This window comes from Fukomys damarensis, unplaced genomic scaffold (assembly GCF_012274545.1).
Source record: "Fukomys damarensis isolate Sample0158 unplaced genomic scaffold, DMR_v1.0_HiC HiC_scaffold_7, whole genome shotgun sequence".
Classification (NCBI taxonomy): domain Eukaryota; kingdom Metazoa; phylum Chordata; class Mammalia; order Rodentia; family Bathyergidae; genus Fukomys; species Fukomys damarensis.
This window is the reverse complement of record NW_022900919.1, coordinates 3,200,372-3,227,028: the sequence shown is the minus strand read 5'-3', so window position 1 is coordinate 3,227,028 and position 26,657 is coordinate 3,200,372. Positions and strand designations below refer to the sequence as shown.

At 44.4% G+C, this 26,657-nt stretch overlaps 1 protein-coding gene across 1 annotated transcript in view; it reads right to left on the bottom strand.

The window, feature by feature from the left end:
• Positions 1 to 26,657, bottom strand: part of Gabrb3 (gamma-aminobutyric acid type A receptor subunit beta3) — a 61,521-nt gene that overhangs the window by 25,381 nt on the left and 9,483 nt on the right. Inside the window, exons 2-3 of the mRNA XM_010612931.2 lie at positions 10,427 to 10,509; positions 7,423 to 7,560 (exon numbers count right to left, since the gene is read on the bottom strand). Coding sequence (XP_010611233.1) covers positions 7,423 to 7,560; positions 10,427 to 10,509 — 221 coding nt within the window. The remainder of the gene's footprint in view (positions 1 to 7,422; positions 7,561 to 10,426; positions 10,510 to 26,657) is intronic.

Below are 26,657 nucleotides of genomic sequence, written 5' to 3'. Positions count from 1 at the left end.
GATGCACACCTGCAATCCCAGGGCTCTGGAAGGCTGAGGCGGAGGGATCTCAAATTCGAGCCCACACTGGGAATATAGCTCAGTGCAAGGACTCTGGGTTCAATCCCCAACACCACAAACAAATTCGTGCCAATTAGCCCTAGAAGTATCCTGTCAATAGATATAATACAAGATAAAGACAATGAAACCATTATCTTCACATGGAGAAACAAAAAATATCTATCTAGATCCTTATCATTAATAAATTCAACCTATAAGAAAAAGTGATATAGATTTTTAAAAATAAAGAAATATATATACAAATAAAATATGGATGTTTCCATAAAATGAAAAAAAATGGATATAGATTTTTAAGAACTATGAGAAATCTGTTACCAGGAAATTTGCATTGACAAAAGCAGAGTGTAAGTGTTCTCTGGGCAGAAGGAAAACTCACAGAGAGAGACTTGTAGATAAAGGGACAAAAGAAGTATATAATTATATACAGTGAAAAGGTAGTTCACATAACAATAACATTGTGTATGATTTGACACACAAATACAACACAATAGCACACAGAAGAGAGAGGATTCGCACAAGCTTAAATGTTACATGGCTTTATATAAGAAACCCAAATTATAAGAAAGAGCAAAATAAAAGACAATCAGAAGTAGGGAGACAGACTTTTCTCAAATGGGAATGGGATCAGGAGATAGGGGGAGGAGAGGGGCTACTGCAGATGGACGGAATGCAGGTGTGCTGTGTACAAGCACTGACTCCACACAAGGAATGGAAACAGCACGGACTGCAAACACGGACTGGCAACAGCCAAAAAACCACTAAGCTGCCTACACCGGGAGAGTAAAGATCCTATCTCAAGCAAATTATTCAAAGCAGTATGTTAGTAAGGTCATTCAATGTAAAATATTTTTTCTTTTAAATATGCAACAACCAGAAATTATGTGTAAAATACTCATAGCATCAGAAAATATCAAATATCTTGGAAATTTCAGAAGGATGTGCGAAGTTTCCACACAGGGAAGTAGAAACAAATTAAAAACCTAAATAAATGGAGAGATAAAAAGGACACAAATTCGAAGAGTCAACACTGGTGTCACTTTTCACTGAATTAACTAATGCAGTCCTAATAAGCCAACCCTTTTAAAAATAAAAATTAATAATGCAACTACAAAATCGAGAGGAAAATGAATTAAAATATCTAAGCCAGGAATAAACAGAATAAATCAAAAGAGAGAGACCTCCTCTAAAGTGGAGAATGCAGGGAGTACCATGCTGTACACAGACTAAGAGAGCCACAAGTGTGGAGAGGGGCCCAGTGTGCGCGCACGCACATGCACACACACACACACACACACACACACACACACACAGGGCCAGAGAGGTGCAGCCCACAGCGCTCAGGAAAAATCTGAAAACTGCCACATACTGCACAGCATCCCCTAAACACGTGCCTGGGAGAGCAGACACAAATGTGCAGAGCCTACTCCTATAACACACACAAACTCTAATATGCCTGCGTGTGTAATATACAAAGAGTTCCAAACTTAGTAAAAAACTGACAAAGAGGCCCACGCAGCAATTCTCAAAAGCAGACCTCCAAACAGGCCAGCAGGAAAGCAGCTCCACTGGCCTGGTCCTCAGGGAAATGGAAGTTAAAGCACAGGACAGCACTGCACTCCCAGCAGATAGTTTCCACCCAGGGGCTGCCCACCCATTGTGCCATCACTGTGGGAAAGTCTGGCACATCCAACTGAGTCTGAACAGTCACCGCTCCACTCCCGGATGTACACCTCTGTGAATACGTTCACAGAAAGACAGGCACAAGGACTCTCGTGGTTACACTCCTTGTACATATGCATGTGTAAATGATTTATTCACACCGTCATCCAGCCCAGAAAATAAACAAAACACAGCACACAGATGGGTTTCCTGAACATGAGGTTGAGTTAAGGAGCAGTCACAAAATACTCAAACTCTATCGTGCCATTAAAGCAGGTTCCAAGCCAGGCAAAACTAACCATACAGTAATAAGACAGTGGTTATGTTGGGAAAGAGGGAGGGGAATAAAGAAGGGGGAGTCGCAGTGGGGACTTACAGAGTAGCAAAATGCCCTACTCACCTTCATGGTAGTTACAGGATTGAAACTTTCTGATAATTCACTTAGCTGTTCATATATATTTTTAATATTTTTACATGTGCACATACAGAAATGTTATGGAGAGCATTCAAGTTACAGATGCTTCTTTATGAAAAGTGTGTTATAAAATATGAAGACATGAGAAAAAGTGTAATCTTTTCAAGGACTACATTATTTGGAGCCTATTAGAAAGTCTGGCGTTTTTTTTATCAATTAAAATCAGATTTCTTAAGGACATTAAATGAATTTTTGAGGCACATCTTGAATAGTTTAGGAATAGGTATACTGAGCATGTTTAACTGAACAGAAATTAGATGAAACAGTAAAAAAAATTTCCTTGTCAACCATTGGTTTTAATTTCATTCATAAGAAATGATACAGTATTTACTTTATTAAATATTTTTGAGATTTGTTCAGATTGAAATTTTAATTGATTATGTTTAACAGTTCAGTAAACCAAATCCTTACAATATTTCTGAAGTTTATTTAGAAGGCCAATTACATTTTCAAGTTTTAATCAAAAGAATTTCAAAGATCTAAACTAATCCAAGTTTGCACTTATTTTAAAAATGTTTCTGTATTTCCTGAAATTCCACTATAAATCCTTGTGAGTCTCACAGCAATGGGACACACGTAGACATTCACCCACTACAGTGAATTCTTTATTTGAGTGACGTCAAAATGAAGTATCTTGTCATCTTGTAGCTCCGAAATGGCACATTGAAGAAGTGCAAAAATTTCCTCTTTCCTTCTTCCTCTCTGTCTTTGTGGATCCTTTTCAATCTGCCCTCCCTGTTCTTTCTTGCAAACCTTAACAAGGCATATTTTCAGGTTTGGATTAACTTTTTTGGATGGAAGTATCAATAAACAATTTACAAATTCACTTTATAAACACTTTCACTAATTGGTCAAGGATTTTTGAAAAGTTCAGTAGATTTAAATAGTGAATGATGGATAACTGGCCTAATGAAAATAACCTATTTTCTTTTTTCTCATTCCTGTTTGACTTTCAAGGAGAACCTGTATTGGGGGTTTGGTGATTCTGTAAAAATCTTGAGTACATGATTATAAACAAATACATTCACTCAAATGATCTTTACTGAATGTCTGATTTCCATAAGTGTGAGAGTAAACAATACAAGATACAATTCAAAGTTTTCCAAAGGAGAATCAGCAGAGAAGCTTAAGGAAGACCAAGCAGAGCGGTATGTATTTAAACTGATCACCGATTAATGCACTACACTTGGATAGAAAGAACAAGGGGGAGGAGGAGGAGGAGGAGGAGGAGAGGAGGAGGAGGAAGCAGAAGGAGAAGGGCAGGAAGTAGAAAATACATGGTAAATGAAGGTTGTAGCAGGAGCAAAAGGTGGGGAATAGAAGGCAGACAGGAACAACTGCAGAGGGGAAGGAAGGCAAGGGGCAGTTACAGTGCAGGCTTCGTGTGCCCCCCTGAGGAGGCGAGGATGAGGTTAGGGACCTGCACGGAGGGCCAGGGGCAGTGCCACGGGGCAGGGCTGAGTAGCGGCCAGAGCTGCCTTCTGGCACTGGACTAAGAAACTCCAGGACCGGGTAAGGCTGCAGGAACATCGACTCCGTGGTCAGTGAGGAAGCCTGCAGAATCACACAGGTCACCCACAGTGCATCACTCACTCGGGACTGTGGAGGAGAAGAGCTCTGGTGTGCAGCGTCTACCACAGCAACGCTGCAGATTTTACCATGTTTTGTTAAAAGTTTACACACTTATGTTTTTGGTGAGAACCTTTCCAACATGAATGCATGACAGTGTGGGAAATTGTCACTTAAAGCTTATGAAACCTCATCTGGGAACCTTTGTTAAAAAGTGTGGCAGGGGCTCCCACAAATCAATTAGGGTCATCTTCACTATTCTACCTCTGCTTTGTAAATCTGCTCAAACCATTATCCTTTCCATCTTCGTATTTATCAATTCACATAGGTGCTGCTTGGCAAGCACCGTACCAGTCGGCTGCATTCCTAGCCCCTCGTTTTCTTATACTCTAAGTGACTGAACTCATCAACTACTAATCTCCCAGGTGCATTAGTGAACAAATCTGCCTTAAAGATTTAAGTATTACAAATGACGAGACAGTATGCCACTACCGTGGTTGGAGGTTAGAGGAATGCAGTCTTGCTTCATTTTCTTTGGAGTTCTAAATGAGTTGAAACAATTTCTCCAAAAGATATTTGCTAAATCCTGCTTGGAACTGAACACTTATTTTTTATCGTACTTTACTCAGTTCTTTTATGTTTTAGAACATGATGACAGAGCACAGCTCCCTTTTCCTGAGTAAAGGTATACTTAACTTCTACCCAGGGCCAGAGTGGCTTTCTGCGCACTTTTTTTCAAAATGGGATATTTGAGTGCATTAAGTATTTGAGTATATAATATTCATTTACATACTGCCAGCTCTGCAGAAAAGATTCATTTGGACATATACTCGGTAACAAGGGTTAGATTTCCTCCCTCGTTTCGGTGATCATTCATTTTCAAGTCATAGAATGAGTGGGGTGGACCCTGGGATATGTATTAAAGATGTGAATATAAACTGCAAGACTCTCTGATCTTAGAATCCATCAAACCAGCAACAAGGTGTTTGTTACCTAACATCCAACAGTCCAGAAGAATGTCCAGAAGAATAATTTTTATACGCAAAGCTCTAATAAGCTACCAGGTAGTCTATTTTCAGTCTCCCAAACATTCCTCTTTCCTGGCCCCACACCCACCAACTCAGGATGGTTTAGCAGTGCTCACCAGGGCCGGCACTGTCCCAGGCCCTGTAACTCCCTCAAGAGCCCTAACACACAGATGCTGCCCCATCCCTGCCCCTGCCTACAGACCGGCAGAAGTCCTGTGGTGGGGTCACACTGCAAGCCCCAGGGTCAGGGTCTGAGGTTTGAATTCACAAGCCACACATGCACCGGACCCAGGGCCTGAGCGTCAGCGTTGGGACAGCACTCTGCGCGACTGCACCCTGGTCCACCGCGTCTCCTGGTCACACTTCTGTGAGTTCTGCGGGAGCTTCACTCCTTCAGGCGAGACCTAAAGTGGCTGAGACCACGCAGGGCAGGGAGAACCGCACAGACGAAGTTCTGCTCCCTTCGTGCCGGGCGCCATGTGCCTGCGCGGAGCGAAGACCCACGACTTCTGTATGGTGTTCCGCCCAAAGCCTGCGACACCCAGAACCTGACCCGCAGCTCGGGGCTGCTGTCCCCTCAGCGGGGGGCCCCCAGGAACAGGGAGGAGGAGGAGGAAGGGGAGGAGGAGGAGAAAGAAAAGGACAAGGAAAAGAAGGGGAGGGAGACAGGGAGATGAAGAGGAGGAGGAAGAGGCAGGGTGGAAGATCCTCCGCCGGCCCGGCCAGGCCTCACGCCCACAAGGCCCACGCAGGCTGTGCCCTTCGGTTCCGCTCACTGATGGAAATCTCACTAATGCCGCGCACGCATGGCGGGAAAACACACGAGTGTAAAATTTAACTGTATAGTAGTTTAAGGTGAAGAAGTTCTTCCTGTAGGGGTAAACTGGGGTAAATTTTAAAGGCCGAGCTCTTGGAAGATCAGAAGGTTTAATAAAGGAGTGATGGGAAGTTCCAGGCTACTCCTGGCAGGTGCAGGTCTCAGAGCAGCTGGAAGGAAGGCACGATCCTTACATCCTAAGGGCCTGGTGGGTCTGCGGAGAGCTTGAACTCCCCACACAGCCTGTGCATTTTCCCTGGCCAGGCCTAATGTGTTCCACTGTGCTCCTGCTCCAAAGACAGATGCAGCCGCACAGAGAGGCCAGTCTCAGGGCCTGCAGGACCCAGAGGAGTCAGGAGCCCAAAAGCCCCTCTGCACACTTCCATGGGGTGGCAGGAACCTGAGCTAGGAGATTCTAGGGCAGTATGCAGTAACTGCCCTGATCTGGGCAGAAGCAGCAAGGGCTCCACCCTTCCCTGGGAGGACTCTGGCCCGTGCCCTGGCAGACCTTCGGCGACCCTCAGCCCGGGACAGCGTCCACCCAGGCTTGGGTGTAAAGAGTTGCGGATTCAGCACATCACAGGGCTGAGGACGCTCACTCTTCCGAGATGGCAGCCTGAGTTCCTACCACCTCTCACTGCCCACGAGGGATGGACCCCTCAGCGGGTCCCCCCGGAGGCTGCGGGGAGTGTGCAGGACCTCTTGAGACAGAGGATAAAAGGACACTGCGACACTACGTGAGGACAGGTGGGTAGGTCTGGATTCTACTTCCCCCGGCAGGAGCTGTCAGAGGCGGGCAGGGAGGGAGGAGCCACACCCGGTGACGGTCTGGACACAGTGTCCGCTGGCTCTGTGACTATGGCCACAGGGCCCGCAGGGTGGACGTTAGGTGAGGAGGGGCCGGGGCCAGGCCAGGTCCCTGCTGAGTGCTGTGGGGTGCAGGGCAGCCCCCTGAGAGCCTTGCACCATGCCGGGCAGAGCACTCACAGTTTCCTAGGAAAAGTGGCACCAAGACGGATCAGTAGGCTGGGGGAAAAGGGAAGCAAGGCTGCAGATCAGGAGCCCAGGGGCCCCAGGACAGACAGCAGATTGCCTGCTTCTGCATAGCCTCATGGGGCCGGGGCCAGGCTCTGCCTAGCAACTGGGCAGGTTAAAGGCGGCTCTGGCTGCGCTTAACATGGCCACTCCAGTCCGTGGACGTGGCCACACCTTCGGGTTCAGAGCACTTTCACTTAGCAGCTCACTACTAGGCGCAGCATTCGGAGCTACCAAGAAAGCCCCGCAAGCCATCCAGTACACAAGTGCAGTTTTGTGAAACCCCGGCAGGAACAGACAGAGGTGCAGAAGTCTTACTTTTTAAACCACCAGAGCAAGCACGATGGAAGCCCAGGCTGGGCCGCTGTCACCAGACACTGTCAGAGGGGCTGCGTCCCAGGAGGCAACGCTAACTGTCCTCAGCCTCAGTCCCGAGCTCATCAGGGCTGACTTCCGGCCAGAGTGGGGAGGTGGCCAGTGTTGGGAGGGGAATACCCACCTGCCCTCACCCTGCTCTTCCCTTCCTGTCTGCCGGAAGCCCATTCTGTGCCTCTGGTCTGCCCCGGACTTTATCAGATACCGGCTGTCTGTGTCCACCCAGCACGCGGGCGAGGGTCCCACTCCAGGAGGTCCTTCCCACCCACCCACGCTTGCCGATTCCCTTAGGAAGGGCCAGCATGATGGTGAGTTACCGATGATGGCACCTCTGTGAATGGCCGAAGAGAGGCCATCACACCTGTCCCGCCAGCATCAAGGAAACCGAGTGGGTAGCAGCTCACCGGTGGCGAAGACGACGTTCCTGGAGACCAGCCGGTGCTCCACGATGGAGAACTGCGGCAGCTCAATCCTCTCCACCCCAGTGACAGCCTTGTCCCCGCCACGCCAGTAGAATTCAATGTCGTCCGTGGTGTAGCCATCTGGTGGGAGAGAGAGGTGGGGACACGAGGACATGAGGCACCTTCCTTTTATGTAAACGCACAGCTAAAGAAACCCTCTCCGATGAAGCGGGAGCAGTGGCTCTGCCCTCCTGGGAAGATGTGCTGAATGCACCCAACTACGAGGAGCATCGTCAAGGAACCGACTTGCAAATGTTCTTCGTGGCTCGAGCTGTGTGATTCCTACAGGGCTTGAAAGTAGCCTGGGGACCCAGGAAACTTTGGCCAGAGTCCGGTTCGTAAAGCACAGCCTTGGGGTTGCCCTGTCGTCATGCAGAGTGGGCTTAAAGCACGTTTAACACAGGACTGAGGCAGTGGGAAGAGGGATGGGGCACCTGGAAGGCGGCTCTTCTCAAGGGCCCGACTAGTGGCCAGACGGGGGACCTGAACCAGTTGGTGGTGGGCCACACGGTTTGAAGACAAAAGTACACGTGTGCTTGCATGTTTGAAGGTCCCACGGGCTCCCCAGCTCTGTGGTTTGCCACCCTTCGACAGGCCTTGTGTTGGGACACAATTTCCCTGAGGGATTCGGGCCGGTGATGCCGCATGACACTTCCAAAGCCAGCTCCTGGCTCGGTGCTCGGGCTGGCTTGGGGACTGATCGGTGCTTCCCGAGAAGAATGTGTGACCAGGACAACAGAGCCCCAGGTGACTGTCACGCCCAGGAGTCTCCCAAGAGACCAAGTCAACCTTTTAAATCAAGAGCTATTAAAGCACATATCTGAAGGGAAAGACTTTGCATTTGAGGATATCTAACAAAAGGAAGATGCTCAGAAATATTTGACAGTAAACAAACAAAGGGACCATGCACAGGGGGAGTGTCCATGGCTGATGCCATCTCCCTAGCCCCCAAGGGTCCCCCGCGCGTGGATCCTATCGGGGTGCTCATATCTACCAGCCCTGTGTGTCCCTCACTGCCCATTCTGGCCTGGCAGCTCTGGACACATCAGTCCTATGCTTGGAGCCTGCAAACATCTCCCAGCGCACTTGGCAAAACAGGTCTGCGGTCCTCTACGGACTTCGTGAACTTGCAGGACTGGGCCTGTGCAGCTCTACTCCTGCCCGCCTCAGCAGCTCAGCCTCCCCAGCCTCCGCCTAGGGCTCTGGCCAGCCCACTGCTCCCAGGCCCTCTGCTGAGCCAGACCTGCCCTGCCCTCATCCTTCCCCACCTTTTCATCTCAACAAATGGAGCCTCCAAGCAATCCCACGGCCCCCACAACTCTTTCATCCAGCTTTATTTTCTTCAGAACATCTGTCTTCATTCATTTCTGCTCCAATGGTTCGCTTCCTTTCTGGAACATAAGCTCCGTCTGACTTCCCTGCACCCCTGGGCCTACAGCAGCTGCACAGGACCTGGCTGCAGCTCAGTGGCACCATGAGTATCTACAAGGCCCCAGGCTGATCTACGTGATCTAAGAGAAATAAAGTGTCTGCCCAGAGGCAACATCCAGGAAGCATTTGCTGTGTAAATTCATGGACTGATGAGTTTGCCAGCACACTAGGAAATAGAGCCACACCTCTGTGTGGTCCATTCTCAAGGCAGAGACACGAGGACTCAGGCCTCCGCAAAACTGGTGGCCGACATTTTCCACTCAAATGTCTGAAGCAGGGGTTTTTGGCAAGGGAGGGCCCTCTCTTTCTCTGCAAGGGTTCCCCTTACGGAAGACCCTCCTGCTTCTGCCCTCCATGGCTTGCCATCACCTCGATGGGAACCACATTCGCAGAAGCTCTGGTGTGCTCAGGAGTCAGAACAGGTGCCACTTGCTTCCTCACTTGGACCCCGAATTTGCTGTCCTGAAATTTTCACTGTCCCTGGGGCCTGGGAATGTGATCCGCCCACATCCTGGGAGGGTCTTTCATGGGCTGGGAAGTCATCCCCTGTCCCCGAGTGCTAAGTGTCCCCAGGTGATCCAGTCCTGCACGGCTTGACATGAGTTCATGCCCCTCGTCTTCGCAGGAAGCAGCACTCAGAAAACACGATGGTGCTGCACTGCGGAAGGGATGGGGCAGGACCTGGGCAGCGGCCTCCCACCACGCCATCCGTCCTATGTGCATGGAAATGTCCTTCCTGCCATGGCTGCATCAAGTGACACTGCAGAGACAAGGTCACCCGAAGCCACAGCTTCAGTTTGAAGCATGACATGCCAGCGTGTGACGGCCCCAAGTCAGCAAGGAAACCGACAGCGACATCCTGCTGTGCCATGAGGTTCCGCTCGGATGGCAGAGCGACTCTGCTTGTTAGCTGTTCTATGTGCAGCTCTGGCTCCTCCCAGATCATCGATAAAGCATCTGAATACTCCTCAAATTGAAGAAAATTGCCACAATACAGAATGGGCTGCTTGTAAAGCTGAGATCTGGATGAAAAATGAGATTTATTCCACCCGCCTGCCCGGGTCCCCGCAGTGCAGCTGGTCGTGCTGATGAAACACATCGTAAGAGCTTGCATCTCACCCTCGCTCCCTTCTTGCTGAATGGATGGGGTGAGCAGTGTTTGTTTTCTTATATCTCAGCCCAGAGAACAGACTCTCGTAATCAGATTATAATGAAGGACTCGTGTGTCCTGAATGTCTCTGTCAATGTCTCTCTTTCTCTGTTTCCTTCCTTCTGTTTCTTCCTCTCCCCTTCCTGCCTCTTTGTCTGTCTCTCTGTCTGAGTCTCCTTCCGTTCTCCCCTCCCTGCCTCTGTTATGAGACTGAAATTTCCAGACTGGTGTTAAACCTCTAATTTTTAAAATAGGTTAAAAAGAATGTTGAGAACATAATCAATGCCTTGGAAAAGTTGCTAAAAGACAGTAAGAAGAGCTAAAACACAAAGTGGGAGAAAAAGAAACACAGACGCAGATACACACAGCTTTCGATTTCCAGAGTGCAGTTCTGCTCGTCCAGCGGGTACCTCCTGAGGTCCATCATGCACGCAGCGGTGGTGGTGATTCTGCAACAGAGAGCGGGAGTCAGAAATGGGCTGAGGGGCACATGAGGAACCGTTTCTACCCAGTCCCCACATACGACCTCCTGCCACAACACACACTGCGACACTTAAATGAGAAACTCCTTGTGCATACTAGAAACCAACCTGATTAAGAAACACAATACAGAAGCCTAGATGTGGCGGCACACCTGTAATCTCAACACTGGGGAAGCTGGGACAGGAGGGTCGAGAGGTGCTTAGGGCCAGCCTGGGCTATCTAGTGACTTCTAGGCCTGCCTGAAAGACCTCGTGAGACCCCGTCTCAAAAATAAAACAAAACAAAGCATTAACACCATACTATATAATGTCTTCAAATACATATACATTCTGGGGCAGGGAGATTGAGGCAGCAACATGGGCACTATTTCACATAATTTTGTTGTGGTGAGGACAGTGAAAACCTATTCCCTTGGAAATTTCCAAGCATACTATATATTGTTATTAACTATAGACACCATGCTGTAACACAAACTTTAAATCATATGAAATCACTCCAGGTTTGTTGATGCTGGAGAATCAAGGGTTTCTAAGCAAGCTCTTACATTCAGGATTATTTGGTCTCCTTGTCTACTGGATCTTATCTTTCTAGTACAGACAGAGCTAATGTCTGGGACAAACCAATTTTATTAAAACTGAGCTCCTTGGGAACTCTGAACCAAACTTCTGCTCGTCCTTGTTCTGATAGCTGTCTGTGGGCCGGATCCTAATACCCTAGAGCTTTCCACCATGTGGCCATACATCTTCTCAAAAAGAATATTTGGCTTCTCTTATTGATTATGAGTTAAAACTCCAAGTGTTAACTTCCGTTGGGGCCAGTTAAAGCCATGGAAAGAATGTAGACTGTGGAGCAAACACAGTTAAACTACCCCAGGCAATGGCTTAACCAACCACACCTTGGGAAAAAACACTTCTAGAAATCAGTGCTACTGCTGCTGTGCCATGACCTCATCTGCGGGAAGCCGGCCTACTCAAAGCCACTGCTGCAAACAGGGTAAATGGGCTGCCACATTTCATGCTGCATTCTGTAGAATCCCATCCCTCTTCCTCCACTACAGAAGCTGATGGCACGGGGTTGTGACCAGGAATCAAGAACAGATGGCCAAAGATCGATGCCTGGCCAGGGTGTAAAGGCAGAGTGGAGCTAAAGGGCTTCTCTGTCAGGAAAAGAAATTAGACCGGCAAAGGTGAAAGTGGAAGTGGCCATATTTACAGGCTTGAGGTGCAGCAGTTTTCAAACTGTAGATCAAAGGACGAGAAAGCAAACGGAAGTACAGGAAAGGCAGAGTAAGCAGAGAAGGAAACTGCAGCAGCTGCCCCCGGGGAGCACCCCCTTTAAGAACTTCGGTTCTAAGGCTCCCATTGGAGATTAAGACCGAAGACTCCTCTGATGCTACCCAAGTCTCTCAAGCAAGTCTGAAGGCCAATGATCTCTCTGACTTTCGGTCTGTTTCCAAGTTAAACCAAGGCAAGCCGTGTGCCTGTGTAGGCAAGGAGTGCCAGTGTAAGAGATGGCATGACATGGAAGTATATTCCTTTTCAGGCCCGCAGAGTGAATTTCCACACGTGAGGACTACTCTCAGTCACTGCACATGAGAACTCTGTGCGGCTCTCCTCACTCCTGTTCTGAGCAAGCTCGAGTCTATGTGGATGATGTGACCATTGAGGACCTATCAGGCTACATGGAATATTACTTGTATGTTCCCAAGAAAATGTCTCACATGGCAGAAGTGATGTACACCTGAGAGCAAGAAGCTAACTTGTATGCTTTAAACCAATGAAGGGTTGTCGGAGAGATTCAGTTAATGGCAGACTCTGTGGCCACTTTGTGAGAAGACACACTCTTTCTGCTCACTGTGCTGGCAATAAAAACTTTTCTTGGCCAAAAAAAAGGGGGGTGCTGGGCACACTTAACCTTAAATGAAGTCTTTAAGGGAACAGGGGAGCAAGGAATGTCCTCCGGTTAGCAGCTGGTTAGGCACCATGTTGAGAAAAGTTTTATTTTTCCGAGTTGAAAGAAGCAGGGAGGGAAATCGCCAACACACTCAGAAAAAAAGGGCCGATGTGAAGTTTTTCTGTATGAACAGAAGGCAGGCACTACATTGTACGTGTGACGTACTGTGTGTGACCTGCCCAACGGTGCAAGCGTGTGCTTTCCACGTCGCCAACACTTGCCGTTGTCCTAGAATCAAGAAGCACGTCACACTCTGTGATCCAGAACCAACACTGGCTCTTTGGTCTCTTTTTCTATAGCATCTTATTTGCCAGCCAACTGAAATTCCAACCTCACACTTGCAAATTCTGGCACATTTTATGGCAGAGTGACAATCCAACATCCACACAAGATGTCTAAAAGTCAAAATTAGAATAAAACTGCGGAAATTATGACTTTTTATGGGGAAAAGAAAAAGATTTCCACTGGAAATGTTCAAACTTAAATTTTTATACATGTTTTGGCATCTATTCATTTGAAGTGACTTAAAAATTAAGATTGCTATTTATTATTTGGTTTTGTATTTCCCAAACCAACCCTGAATATATTCACGTACACACACTCTCACGTGCATGCACACACACACAAACACACACACACGAATTGTTTGGGGACACCATGTGCGTCAGTCTCACAATTACTGTGATATTATGGAAAGTGTGTCATGGAAATTAAAGAGGGGATGGAGACCCTAAACTAAGTGGAAAGAGCGTGCCTGTCCTCTCACTGATGTGGTTTCTTCCAGAGTTAGGATGTGTCCAGAGCTCCTCATTTTGGTGTAATCCTGGCCATAAAATGGAGTCTTTTTTCCTACTCACTGAGGAATAGGAAAGAGACGTGCATCCGCTGCTCGTGCTCTTCTGGAAGAAACACACAGGCAAACCTGCCAGGGTGGAGAGAGACACAAAAGTCCACTTGTCCTGCAGGAAGTGACACATGGTGAAAACTGAAGACAGAACAGATCTGCAGGGCACTGAGACAGAAAGGGCAGAGAAGGGGAAACAAGTGGAAGCAGAAAGAGACCAACCGCACAGCTGTCTGAGTGCCAGCGCTGCTCGCCGAGCTACAAAAGCCCGCCCAAGCTGACCAAACTCATTCTGAGTGAGATGAGTGAAATTCGTACAACTGAGCCGCTTCAGAAATTGCAGAAAGGTGGAGGACTTTTAAAGACTGCAGAATGGAGAGCTTGAGCCCGTGAATGCTGTCCCCGGTGGATTTGTGTGACCCACACTGACACACTCGTTCTGTGTGATCAGTGCCGGCCCCCACGTCCGTGTTCCCCTGTGACCTGATGACAGTGGCAAAGCCAAAAGCGGTGCAGGTCCCTGCCGTGTCACTGCTCAGCAGACCCTGTCTCCAGTGCTTCTTTTCTGGTTTTTTTTGGTACCGGGGATCGAACTCGGGCCCTTGTACTTGTGAGGTAGTTGGCGGAGCTAAATCCCTGGGCCTCTTTTCTGTTTTTTGATTAAGAGACAGTAATGTTTGGGGTCTCCATGGCTGCAAGATATGCCTATGAGAGAAAAACAGAAAGATGTGGCCAGGTGGCAGGGAGAACAGAGGTACTCTGTCTTTTCTTTACAAATGTGCATCCTTTGACAATGCTGAAAGTAGAAAGTAAAAACACAAATATTGAACCAAATAAAAGACACTGACAGAGAGAAGGGGGAGAAAGGAGTTAGGTGATTGGCAGCATTGCTGGGGTGGGTCCTGGTTTGTCATCTTTCTACCAGTACAGCAACTGGTCACACCCTTACTTCACACACAGTTTTAGTGCCTGCTTAGTGCCCAGTGCTTTCACAAATACACAGTTAATCTCATAAAATCATCTCACAGGCGTATCGTTCTTTGCATTTTTCAGATGAGCAAATAAGACTCAGAAAGAACAAATAGTTTAGAGAGGTTCACGGTTTCCCCAGAAGGCAGACAGCACTCAGACTGAGGCAGACCGAATTCTTCACTCTGCCTTTGACATCTCTTTTTACCTCCCAAAGCACACGCCTATTCAACTCTTAAAGGCTCATGTGGGAAGTGAGGTCCTTGTTTTATTGAAGGCAGAGAAATTCAGGTAGGTGACAGGTGACAGACAGGGAGGGAGGTGAGTGCAGATAACACATGGATCGCACGCACCGACATCAGCAAGATCCTCATCCTAGATAGGAAAAGTTAGAATGTAAGTAAATAAGGAAAATGATCCTGCACCATTTCTGCAGTGACGGCAGGGACATCACTCCCGTTCCCCACCATTCTAGAACGGTTCGTGAGATCATCTGCCCTTACTAACAACAGACGCCTAAAGAAATGTTTAAGAGTTAAAGGTGTGAAGCAGCGGAGGATGAACGAGAAGATTCCGAGGAGCGTACCCTCCAGCAGGTGTGAGATCCTAGTGTGAGACACCGTGGTTCTCCACATGGGCTGCCCTTGATGATTTCCCCACCCACTGACCTGAGCCACCCGTGCAGTCGTGGCTTTGGGTCCGTTGAGAGTTCTGGTTTTCTCTCAGTTGTGTTACACTTGTGGAGCATAGCTCAGCATCAGCGCTTCTATTTTTAAATCTCCACCAATTTAAGAATCATAATAAGGCCAGATGTGGACTCTTCATGTAATTACATGGAAAGAGACTTCTCTCCAGACCACTTGGCGGGGATTGCTGTGGAGATGTCAGTGCAGGCCAGTCAGCGACATGTTTACCACCAGGAGCATCTGTCTGAAAGGTGCACCTGTGGCCGAAGTCCAAGGGACTTCTTGCTGGCATCACAGGGGAAGCATGCCCACGAGTGCAGTCTGGAATTCTTGTCTCCGCTGAACTGAGCAAGGCACATACTCTCCCTTGTTGCTGGTATGAATTCTTTCATGTCACTGCAGATATGGAGAGGACACATTAAAATGTCCCGTGTTCATGTTCATCCCGATGTCCCTGGATGACCGCTGCACTGTAAGACCCCAGAGGCCTCCAAATGCACCGCTCCCTGACCCCTCCTCTCTCCTCTCCTCGCTCCATTCTGATGCATTCATTACATTCAGCACCATATTCAAACAGGAACGTCCAACCATTCCTGACTTGCTCCCCTGTGAGCTTGAGAGGGCTGGGCCGGGCCTCTCCTTCCCACCGCCGTCTCCTCCAGGCCCAGAACAACCCCACACTTGGCACTGTACCCTGCCTTAAAGACCAATCATAAGCAGGAAGTGCTGGCTTCAAGCAAACTGTGAAGGAGTAAGGAGGCAGCTTGGCCATTCTGGCTTTATGTCCACGAATCTGAGAGCCAGCAGGGGCACCTGCCCTCTTCCAGGATCTCCCAGCAGCAGCTCTGACCTGTACAGTGACTAACACTCTAAGAACCTCCAAAGCAGACTGGTCAAGATGCCTGGATGAGACCTGGTTGCTTTATCAGTCAAGTGTTTCCTGTGAATTTTTTTTTTTTTAATAGCTTTTCCTCCTAGGACTGGAAACTGCACCCAGGGCCTTCACACTGAGATACATACCAAGCTGCTTCTAAATTTTTACTTTACGACAGGATCTCATGAAGTCACCCAGACTGGATTTGAACTTGCAACCCTCAGCCTCTCATTGTGGTGGGGTTGCAGGGTGTGCACTATCTCCTCCCGCCTCTCTGTGAATTCTTATGCTGCAGAATTAAATTCTAACTTGCAGGATACAATCCTGCAGAATTAAATGACTGAATAACCGAATTCTGTGTCAACACCCATGAACTTTGCAGTACTAGCTACACTGAGGACCACGTGAAATGTGCCACTGGTGGCTCAGGACTCTGATCACAGCCTCGCTGAACTGAGTGGACCTGGAACAGTTCGCCTCTGGCTCACACTCAGAATGTCCACGTGTTGAGGAGCTCTGAGCAGTGGCGGTATCTGTGGTCAGGGGCAGCACACAGGCAGGCTACTGGTTTTCAGGGAACTGGTCAGCACTTTGCCGTGCTCACTGGCAGCCCAACTCATCTGGTTCCTAGTTCCCAGACCCCAGGGGTACTCAGTGGTGGAAGCAACTGTCATTTTCCCTGAAGAGGAACTCGAATGCTAGGATTAGGCACTGAAGTCAAACCATTCAGACCACGCAGTTTTTAAGTGAGAGATGATAGAGAACCTTGACCAATGTTTCCATTATCTCAGTGTCTGCTTTGCTTTACAAACACATTTACAGGTGGTCTGAGGCTGTGCTCTGGCCATCCCAAGAGGACACCACTGGGAAAATCATGATAGCGAGTGACAGCAGCCCGTGCCTTCCCCTTTCCAGGACCCAGTCTGCGCCATGTCACTTGCTGTCCGTCTCACAAGAGACGCTGTTTCCCTGCCTCTAACGGTGGCCAAGTTTGTGAGGCGTTTCATCTGACAGGGGCCAAAGTACCAGTTTGCCAGTCCCGAACGTACAACCCCAAAGGCATGTTTCTGTTCTCCTCTTTCACCTGTGCATGAGAAAACCATGACGTCTCTGCCGGTCCTCAGAGAAGAATGCACGGGCAGCAGGACCAAGGCTGCCACTCATCTCAGAGCCTGCCCGCTGAGCTGATGACACTCGCAGCAGCCAGGTCGCCAGAGATGCCCAGGGGTCACCCAGACATACAGGCCACGAGCACATGTTATCCTAGGCATTGGGCTTTCCAGGTGTTTGTTATGCAGCACTGTGTTAGCAACAGATGGCAGATACAACAGCTAACACAAGACACTACCTGCACAGAAAAGCAGAAGTACAGAAGACTCACCCTGACACTTCTGAGAAGTATCAGGCAGGCAGCATTCTTCTCAAAGGAAAACATCGCTTTCTACACCAAAGCCGGAGGAACACCGGCCTTGCCAAGATGAGTCAGCACGCCAGGCGCGTGACAGCTCTGATGTGCCTCCTCGCAGTTTGTACACCACAGGTCAATGAAGCTACACAAAGGCCAAACCTAGCATAGGGCTGAAAACCAAAGTTAAGATCCTGTGACTGTCCACGGGAATGGACTAAGAAACTCTTTTAAAAAAGAACATAGGTGCATCCCTCTGAAGAGTGAAATGGTTTAAAAGAATCAGGAAAGTACTTTAAAAAATAACCCCAACTACCTGAATATAATCAGGTTACCTGGAGACTTCGAACTCTAGAGCTGCACTGTTCAAAAAGTTAGCTGCTTAGCCATACGTGACTATGTAGGCTTATATTTCAAAGTAAATGATGATCTGAAGACTTCTCTGATGCTCAGTAGCTGCCTATGGCTGTCTGCAGCCACTGTTCCATGCAGACTGTAGACATCTCCACTAAACGCACAAAGCAAAGCAATAGCTCTCTCTTTCTGTCGCTGCTGCCTGAGCCTTAGGGAACGCAACTCCCTGGATGAAAGTGATCGTGGGGAAACACCTAGTGCAGGAGACCCAGCACCTCATAGTTAGAGGAACCTTACATGCTGGGTTGGAAGGTGTCACTCAGAAGTCTTCGCCAAGTCCCACACTGGTCTGACCTCATGGCCTAGCAAAGAGAAAGAACTACCCTAAGTAAATGGGAGGCAAGCAGAAGGAATGGAACACACTAGCCTGATCTTGAGATTTATGCTGTAAGTGCTATGACTTCCATCGTGAAACTGGGACTGACAGGGCCTGCAGCAGCAGACCCATTTTATCTGCAATGAATCACTTCATCTTAATCGATCTGTCCCCCAAGGATAAACCTATGAATAGCTGTGGAAACACAGACATTCACAGTTTAGAAATTTGGAAGCTATGTTTAGTGATCAAAAGTGTTGACTGGACAGGGCCTCTTTAAAAGCACAACAGGGAGACACAAGGAACGAACAGCCCAGACTGAAGGCATCACAGACAGATGATGCTGTACCACCGAGAGAATGCAGGGAAGGGTCCATGCAAGTGTTGGACTGAAATGTGTCCTGAGTGGCACTGCCCCCACCAAAATCATTAATAATGCGAATGGCGTCTTCAACTGTAATGGGCACACAAGTCACTTGTGAAAATCCAGGACCTGAGCCGCAGTGTGTAGGGTGGGTCTACACACCTGTGCTTCCCGCGACGTCCCTAAGTGACGGCTCTGAGTCTGGGGAGCAGCCTTTGAACAGGGAGGAGATGGCAAACTTTAAAAACCTTCTCAAAAGCACAGAAAGAAAACAAAGTGTTGAAGGCAAGTCCTGATATAAGGGAGATAAAATGGGAAAGTAACTCACCTTTACTAGACGGAGCAAAAACAAACAGCATCAAAGTCAACAAATCAAAACTAAATTTAAAACACTAAGGAAACACATTTTAATTGGGATCAAGTATACATAGCAAGAGTTGTCATTTTAATAACGTTTAAGTGTGTAAGCCAGAGGCATTAAGTACACTCACACTGCTGTGCAGTCGTCAGCAAACATCCAACGGGAAACCCAGTCTCCAGGCCCTGCTGTCGGTGCTTCAAATAAAGGGGGATTACACAGTATTTGTTCTTTTTCTGCCTGACTTAGTTCATTTATTGTTTTTAAGAGTCACCTACATTATGGAATGTATCAGAATCTCATTGCTTTTTAAGATTTACTAATATTTCATTTTGATTATCCATTCATTTGTTGGTGGGCATTTGGGTTGTTTCTACCTTTTGACTATTGCAAAGAATGCCACAGTGAAGTCTAATAACCAAGTGTCTATCTGAGTTCCCTTTGTTTGTCTTGGTATAAATGTAGAGTGAATTGCTGGATCACACGGTAATTAAGTTCAAATTCTGAAGAATCACCACACTGCTTTCCACAGTGACTGAATCCTCTCAATCCTACCAGCAATTCCTAAGGGTTCTTATTTCTCTACTTTTCCAACACTTGTTATTTTCCACTTAAAAAAATAATAGCCACCGTAATATGTGTCAAACGGTGTCTTCCTATGATTTCAGGTTTCATTTCCTTAAAGGACATTAACAATGAATATCTTTTCATGTGTTTATTGGCCATCTATAAATTTTCATTGGAAGAATGTATATGCAAATCCTTTGTCAATTTTTGAAATGAGTGGCTTTTTTATTCTTAATCTCTAGGAGAGTTCATATATTCTTATATTAAATCCTTATCAGATATAAGACTTAAAAGTATTTTTTCCTATTTTTCGGGGTTTTCTTAGAAGAGTTTTATAGTTTTAGCTCTTGGGTTTAGGCATTGGGTCTATTTTTAATTTTTGTATATGGTGTAAGCTAAAGATTTAACTTCATTCTTTTTCATGTGCATACCCAGTATTTCCCAACACAATTTGTTGAAAAGATTTCTCACTGTCCATTGAGTAGTCTTGGCATCCTTGTCAAAACCATTTGACCATATATGCCACGATGAATTTCTGAATTCTTTATTCTATCCCATTGAACAATATGTTTAATCTTATGCCAATATCTATGTGTTTTGATTACAACAGCTTCATACTTAGTTTTAAAATCAGGAACTACGATACCTTTAACTTTGTTCTTTTTCAAGATTTCTTTGGATGTTTGGTATCCCTTGAGATTGCACATGAATTTTTAGGATGGGTTTTTTCCACTTCTACAAAAAAAAAAAAAATATGCCATAGAGATGTTGGTAGGGATTGTGCTGAATCTCTAGGTTGCTTTGGAAATATTATTTTAATATTGAATCTTCCAGTCCACGAACACAGGATGTCTTTCTCTTTACTTATATCTTTTAAAAATTCTTTCCACAATGCTTAATAGATTTTAATATACAAGTCTGTGGACTTCATTGTTAAATTTATTTTTAACATTTTCACCTTTTAGATGCTATTATTAAAGAAGAGGCTTTCTGAATTTTCTTGTTGATTGTTCAGTATTAGTAACAGAGATACAACTCATTTCACTGTGTCAGTTTTATACTTTGCAGTTTTTCAGAATTCATTTTATTAGCTATCATAGATTTTGTGTGTATGATCTTCAAGTTTTCTATATAGGAGCATGCCATCTCTGAATAGGTAACTTTTTTTCCTTTCTTACCAATTTGGCTAGAAGTGGCAAAAGCTGGTAACCTTGTAATTTTCTAGATCATAATCATGTTTAGAAATTTTCCTTTAATTTCTAGCTTACCGTGTTTTCAACATGAAAGTGTGTTGAATTTTATCAAATATTTGGCCTGCATCAATTGAGATGTATATTTTTCCTGCTTTGCATTAATGTGCTGTGTTGCTGAATTCACATCTCTAATATTTTGTGGGTGGTTTCTGCATTATTATTTGTAAGGGATTATTGGTTTGTGACCTCCTTTTTTATAACATTTTTGTCTAGCTTTGGTTTCAGGGTAATGGCATCTTGAATGATTAAGGAATTCCCTTTTCTTCAACTTTTTTTGAAGTATGAGTTTTAATCAACTTATGTTAAGTCTTTAAATGTTTGATAGAATTTGCAAGTAGTGCTATGTGGTTTAGCACTTTCCTTGTTGAGTTCATATTATTTATTTTCATGATTCTGTTTTGGTAGATTGTATATATTTGAAATCTGTCCATTTCTTGTGGGTTATCCAATCTTCTGGCATATGACTGTTCAAAATATACTACGGTAAACTTTTTTATTTCTTTAAAATTGGTAGTAATGACCTCATTTTAATTTGATATTTTTTCATTTTTTTAATCCAAAAAGGTTTAAGACTAAATTTTTGGTTTAATTAATTTTTCTAACTGTATTATACTCTTTATCCCTGTTTTATTTTTAATATTATTTCTTCTACTTATTTTGGATTTAGTTTTTTCTCCTTTTAGTTCCTAAAAGTGTAAAGATAAGCCATTAATTAGAGATTGTTCTTTTTAATAATGTGTCTAGAAGTATACATGTTTCTCTTAGCATGTAGCACTCATAAATTTTGATATCATTATAAAACTGTGTGTTTTTCCTTTCAGTTTTGTGAATGTTTGCCTCATATGTTTCGACCTCCAATGTTGAATGCATACACGTTTGTAACTGTTACATCCTTTCGGTGAAGTGACCCTTCAATTAACGTAATAGCCTTCTTCTTTATGTCCTGCTATGTTTGACTTAAAGTTCATTTTGTCTAATGTTAGTACAGCCACTGTATCTCTCTTTTCATTACTATTTGTACGGAACACATATGTTCAGCCTTTCACTTTAAACTTACGTAGGTATCTGTTTAGATTAGAGCTGTATTTAGTTGTGTTTACACGTACTTCTTTTTGTAGACAGCACATAATTGGGTCCTGTTTTGTTTTAGCTCCCTCTCCCAATATCTAATTTTTCATTTTATAGTTTAAACCATTTATACATAAAGCAATTACTGATAAAGAAGAACTAATTTCTGTAACATTGCTGTTTGTTTTTTGTATATCCTATCATTTTTCTTTCTTCATTTCTTTAATCTTTGCTTTCTTCTTTGGGTAGTTAATTGTTTTTGGTAAGTAGGCAAATTTAACTCTCTTCTCATTTCTTTTCTATATGTTCTGTAGATATTTTATTTCAATTATCATGCTGATTATATTTAACATTCTAAAATTTTAACAATATAATCTGTTTTGATGTATAATCTCCAGTTAGTTCTAAACCCTTGTATTATTGATGCTACAAATGGTGTCTTTCAACATTGGATGCCCAATAACTTGGACTTGTAAATATTTTTACATATTTATTTTCTGAATCATGTGGCATTATAAACAAATACTGGTTTTAATCTCTTTATTGGGGTCTTTATATCTTTTTTAATGCATACAAGTGAATGAACATGTTCATCAGCATCATCGTTCCATGGACCTTTATATGTACTGTGTTGAATGTAAATCAAATAATACACTTCTGAAATGTTCTTCAACTTTTCAGATATGATCATCTCTCCAGTTTCTTTGAGTATGTGGTGAAAACACTAAAATCTACTTTCTTGTCAATTGCAACCCCATGTGCAATGTCATAACATTCAGCATAGTCACCAGCACATCTCTAGATCCTGTTTGTACTGAATTCGAATCTTGTCTCCATTGATGTCTTCCCATCGTTCAGGACAACACTGGCTTCTTCAATCAGTCACGTGCAGAAAACTGTTGCTTCTTCTCTCCACAAATGTAGCCATCATAACAGGTTATTGTGCATGTTTTTCTCTTTCATTTATGTAGCCCAGGCAGCCTCAAACTTGTACTTAGCCTCCTGCATCTGAGTCCCAAGTCCCAGGATTTCAAGTGTGTGTCACCACGCTTAGATTTAGTTAGAAGTTTGAGCTTATTTAAAATTTTTGCAAATACTCCCAAACTCTGTCTTGAAAGGAGTCAACGAGATGCCCCGATCTGTTTCCTCACTCACTCTGTGCCCAAATGTAGTTTTGTTGAAGGAAGTCCCTCCCCCTTGTCACACTGCATGGCTTGAGGGTCTCCTGGGATCCCTCCTGTGCAGCCCATAGCCAGCAGACGTCACCGAAGGCAGCCTAGTAAACTGGGCACTCTGGACAGTGGGCTCGGGACACACACTCTGGTGCCACGATGCTGGAAGAACCCTCCTGGCTCTCCCGCTCTCAGGATCTTTATTTCTCAATGTATCATTGAGTCACCTTCTAGCACCCTTTCATTCTGACCAGAAAAACTCTCTTTTAAAATTTCTTTTAGAGCAGGAAGTAGCAATAACATCCTTTATCTGTTGGTTATCTGGGAGGATCTTAATCCTCCCTCAGGATAGTTTGGCAAATGTGAGAGTTCACTGACAGCTATTGTCTTTCAGCACGTTAAACACATGAGCTCACTGTCTTCGGGAAAGATTGGGATGATGGGCGTTGTTTTGAGCACCCTTTATTTATAGTTGATTACTCTTCTCTTGATGCTTTTAAGATTCTCTCTTGGTCTCTGGTGTTTGAAAATTCTATTATAAAGTGTCTTAGTATGGCTTTCTCTAGTTTTATGCCAACTGGAATTCAATGAGCTTCTTGGATTTGTAGATATATTTTCCCATCAAATTTGGCAAGTTTTCAGCCATTATTTCTATACAAACTCTGTCTCTTTCTCCTTTTCACCCCCTGGGACTCTTGTAATGCACATTGTGATACTCAATTACAAGTCTTTTAGGCTCTGTTCACTTTTTTTTTCTTGTTTCTCCAATTCAAAATTTTAAAGATAATGCTGGATCCCTTTAGTCAACTCTGGAATTATAATTTTCAACTTCAAAATTTTTCTTTGGTTCCTTTTTATAATTTCCATTCACTTGCTTATTTTTAATTAATTTTTCACATGTAATTTTTTCCATTTCCTTCATTCTTTATTTATGTTTTTACTTTTTTGAGAAGATAGCATTTAAAGTCTTCATCAATTAGACATTAGATCTAATGTCTCTGTCAACATATTTTGTTTCTTAGAATTAAGCATGTTTTTCTCTTTCTTTGTATGCCTTGTGATTTTGTTCCTAAGTATCGAAAATTAGATTATTTTTAATCGAGATTTACTGCTTTTAAATTTAATAATCTATTTGTCCTGAGATATTTCTAAACTTCTTAAAACAAGATTGTTCACTGCTGAGTGGGGTCAGTGACATTTCTGTTCATTTCACTCATGTCAGCTAATGTTTTAACACCAATTTCCTTGAGTACCAAGAGCTTAAACAAACAAACAAAACCAAACAAACACACAGCCATTTCCCCACACTTTGCAGATTGGTTACATGTGGGGCATTCTGTAACCTCTTACTTAGGCTTAGTCTGAGCCAGTGCATTAGCCCAAAGTAAAAACTTAGGGTCTGAGGACTTCTGTGACCGTATGTCTTTCTTGGGCATGTGCATGACTTCTAAGTCCCCTGCATATATGGCTGCTTTTCCTAATTTACCCGAACGTCTCACTCCTGCTTCTCCTTTCCACTGTACATGGCCTATTTTATGTCTCTAACCCACAGCATTTGCTCCAGGTACCTGTGGGTTTGTTGTCATTTTGTAGCTTTTGTCAGTAGCACTCAGGTCTTTTCTTGCCTGTATTTTGAGTTAAGCAGAACACAGATAAACACCATACTTCATCCCTTCAGGCATTCTCCACACAGCTTAAATATATGCACTCAATAATCTGCTTAGGAACAAAACTGTGCTCATCCTTGGGAGTTGCTGGAGGAAAGGCAGCAGGGATACTGCAGAATTTCTTATTTCTTTGGATACAGTTTTTTCTTAATTGGGCATCTGGTCAATTGTTGTACAGCTTGGCCTGCACGCTCTGACTTCTTATACAGCATCTATGTAATTGAAGTCTCAGAAGCAACAGAGTAAGACGGTGGTCCCCAGAGTCTGAAGGGTGGGAGAGCATGCAAAGAGATGGTGCAGGGTGCAACCTGGCGAACGCAGTGAATAGAATAGTGTTCATTTTAAATTTTCTAAGAGAACAAATTTCAAATGTTCTCACTACAGAATCTGTTGATTCTGAGGTGAGGGATGTGCTAACTGGGTGTGATGTACCTATTCCACGCTGTGTTCATAAACCATAAAATCACTTTTTTTACTCCATAAAAATATAATTACAAATTTTCAACTTGGGATAAAATTTTTAAAAGAATGAATTAAGATAGAATATTAATATATCAGTTACAGATAAATAAGAAACTGTATAAATACCAAGACTAAAGTTTTTTACTTGCCAATATTTAAAAAATCTGGGGACAGTCATCTAATTTATAGTTAGTTGTTAAAAATAAAAGTCATGGGCCTTCTTCCGCCCCAGCCTCCATCGCTCAAGCGCCAGGAAGGTAGCCGCGCAGGCATCCCTGAACCCCCATAAATTCCCCCTTTGGACCCACTCTGCAGAGGCAGAGGTGGTCATCAAGGGTATTTTTCTGAGTTCCCAACTTTAAACATCTTTAAAGAAAGGACGTGGGAAACCTGTAATAGAACGTTGTGGAGTTCAACCATTCAGAAGGTTGGGGAACTCAATCTGGGCCTTGCAGCCCGAGGTCAGTCAGCATCATGGGGTTCAGCAATCAGCTAACTGAGATCAGGGGTCTTGCATCCTCGCTCTGTCTGAGCCATTAAATGGTAAATACACCATATTGAAATTTTGTTCACTGCAGACATGTTCTGGACTGCTTCTTGATTTCAATTTAATTCAAATGATTTAAGGGTGATAGACTAGTGACTACCACAGGTGGTCAGTGTCCAAGTTGTGCTTGATCTTAATGTGTTGCTGATTGTATCAGTTGGGATAAAGCATTGCCGTTGATTTGATGAGATGTTTTCTCTGATGTTATCAAGATGAGAATGTCTGTGGGTCGTTAGAGACACAGAAGCTAGGGCCCAACTATATCAGGAAGATTTGGGTGATAACCCAGAGATTAAACCAAGGACAGTCCTACAACAAAAATTAAAATGAGAAAACACTTAAGCAAGACACAAGGACAGACTTCCAGTTTACCAATGGTAAACAGTAGGGCAAACGAGGATGAAAAAGCCGATAGTGAACCACCAGGACACCCTGAACTCAAAGCACAGCAAGTAACAAAACAGATCAATCAGGCTCTGGAAAAATTCAAAACAGAAATAATTTCCCAGATAACCATAGAGATAGTGAGCAAAATGGAAGTCGTGATTCGAGACTCTAGAGCAGAAAGTGACAAAAAAATAGATGAGCTCAGGACCACGTAGAAGCCATGAAGGCCCAGCATAAGAAATAAATGGAAACAATAAATGCCCAACATAGGAAAGAAATGGAATCCATAAAACATTCAAACAGATATCCAGGAGATTAAACACTCTATTGAAAGTGTACGCAACAATAAAAGAATGCAAAGATAGACTCTCAGATATAGAAGATAAGATTGCAGTCAGTGACCATGAAAAGAGAGATCTCTTAAAAACAGTAAGGGATCATGAGAAATCAATCCAACAACTCCTAGATGATGCAAAGAATAACATAAGACTGATAGGAATCCATGAAGTAGCAGGAGAAAATACAAATGACTTTAAAAAGCTATTTGCAGAATTAATGACAGAAAACTTCCCAAACAGAGGGGAAGAATTTGACATTCAGATAACTGAGGCAGACAGGATCCCAACTAGCTACAACCAAAAAAAAATCTACACCTAGACATATAATAATCAAGATCCCAGAAACCCAACAGAAGAACAAAATACTACAAGCAGTAAGAGAAAAGAAACAAATCACATACAAAGGAAAGCCCATCAGAATCACAGCAGACTTTTCAACACAAACCCTTGGGGCAAGGAGAGCCTGGAAT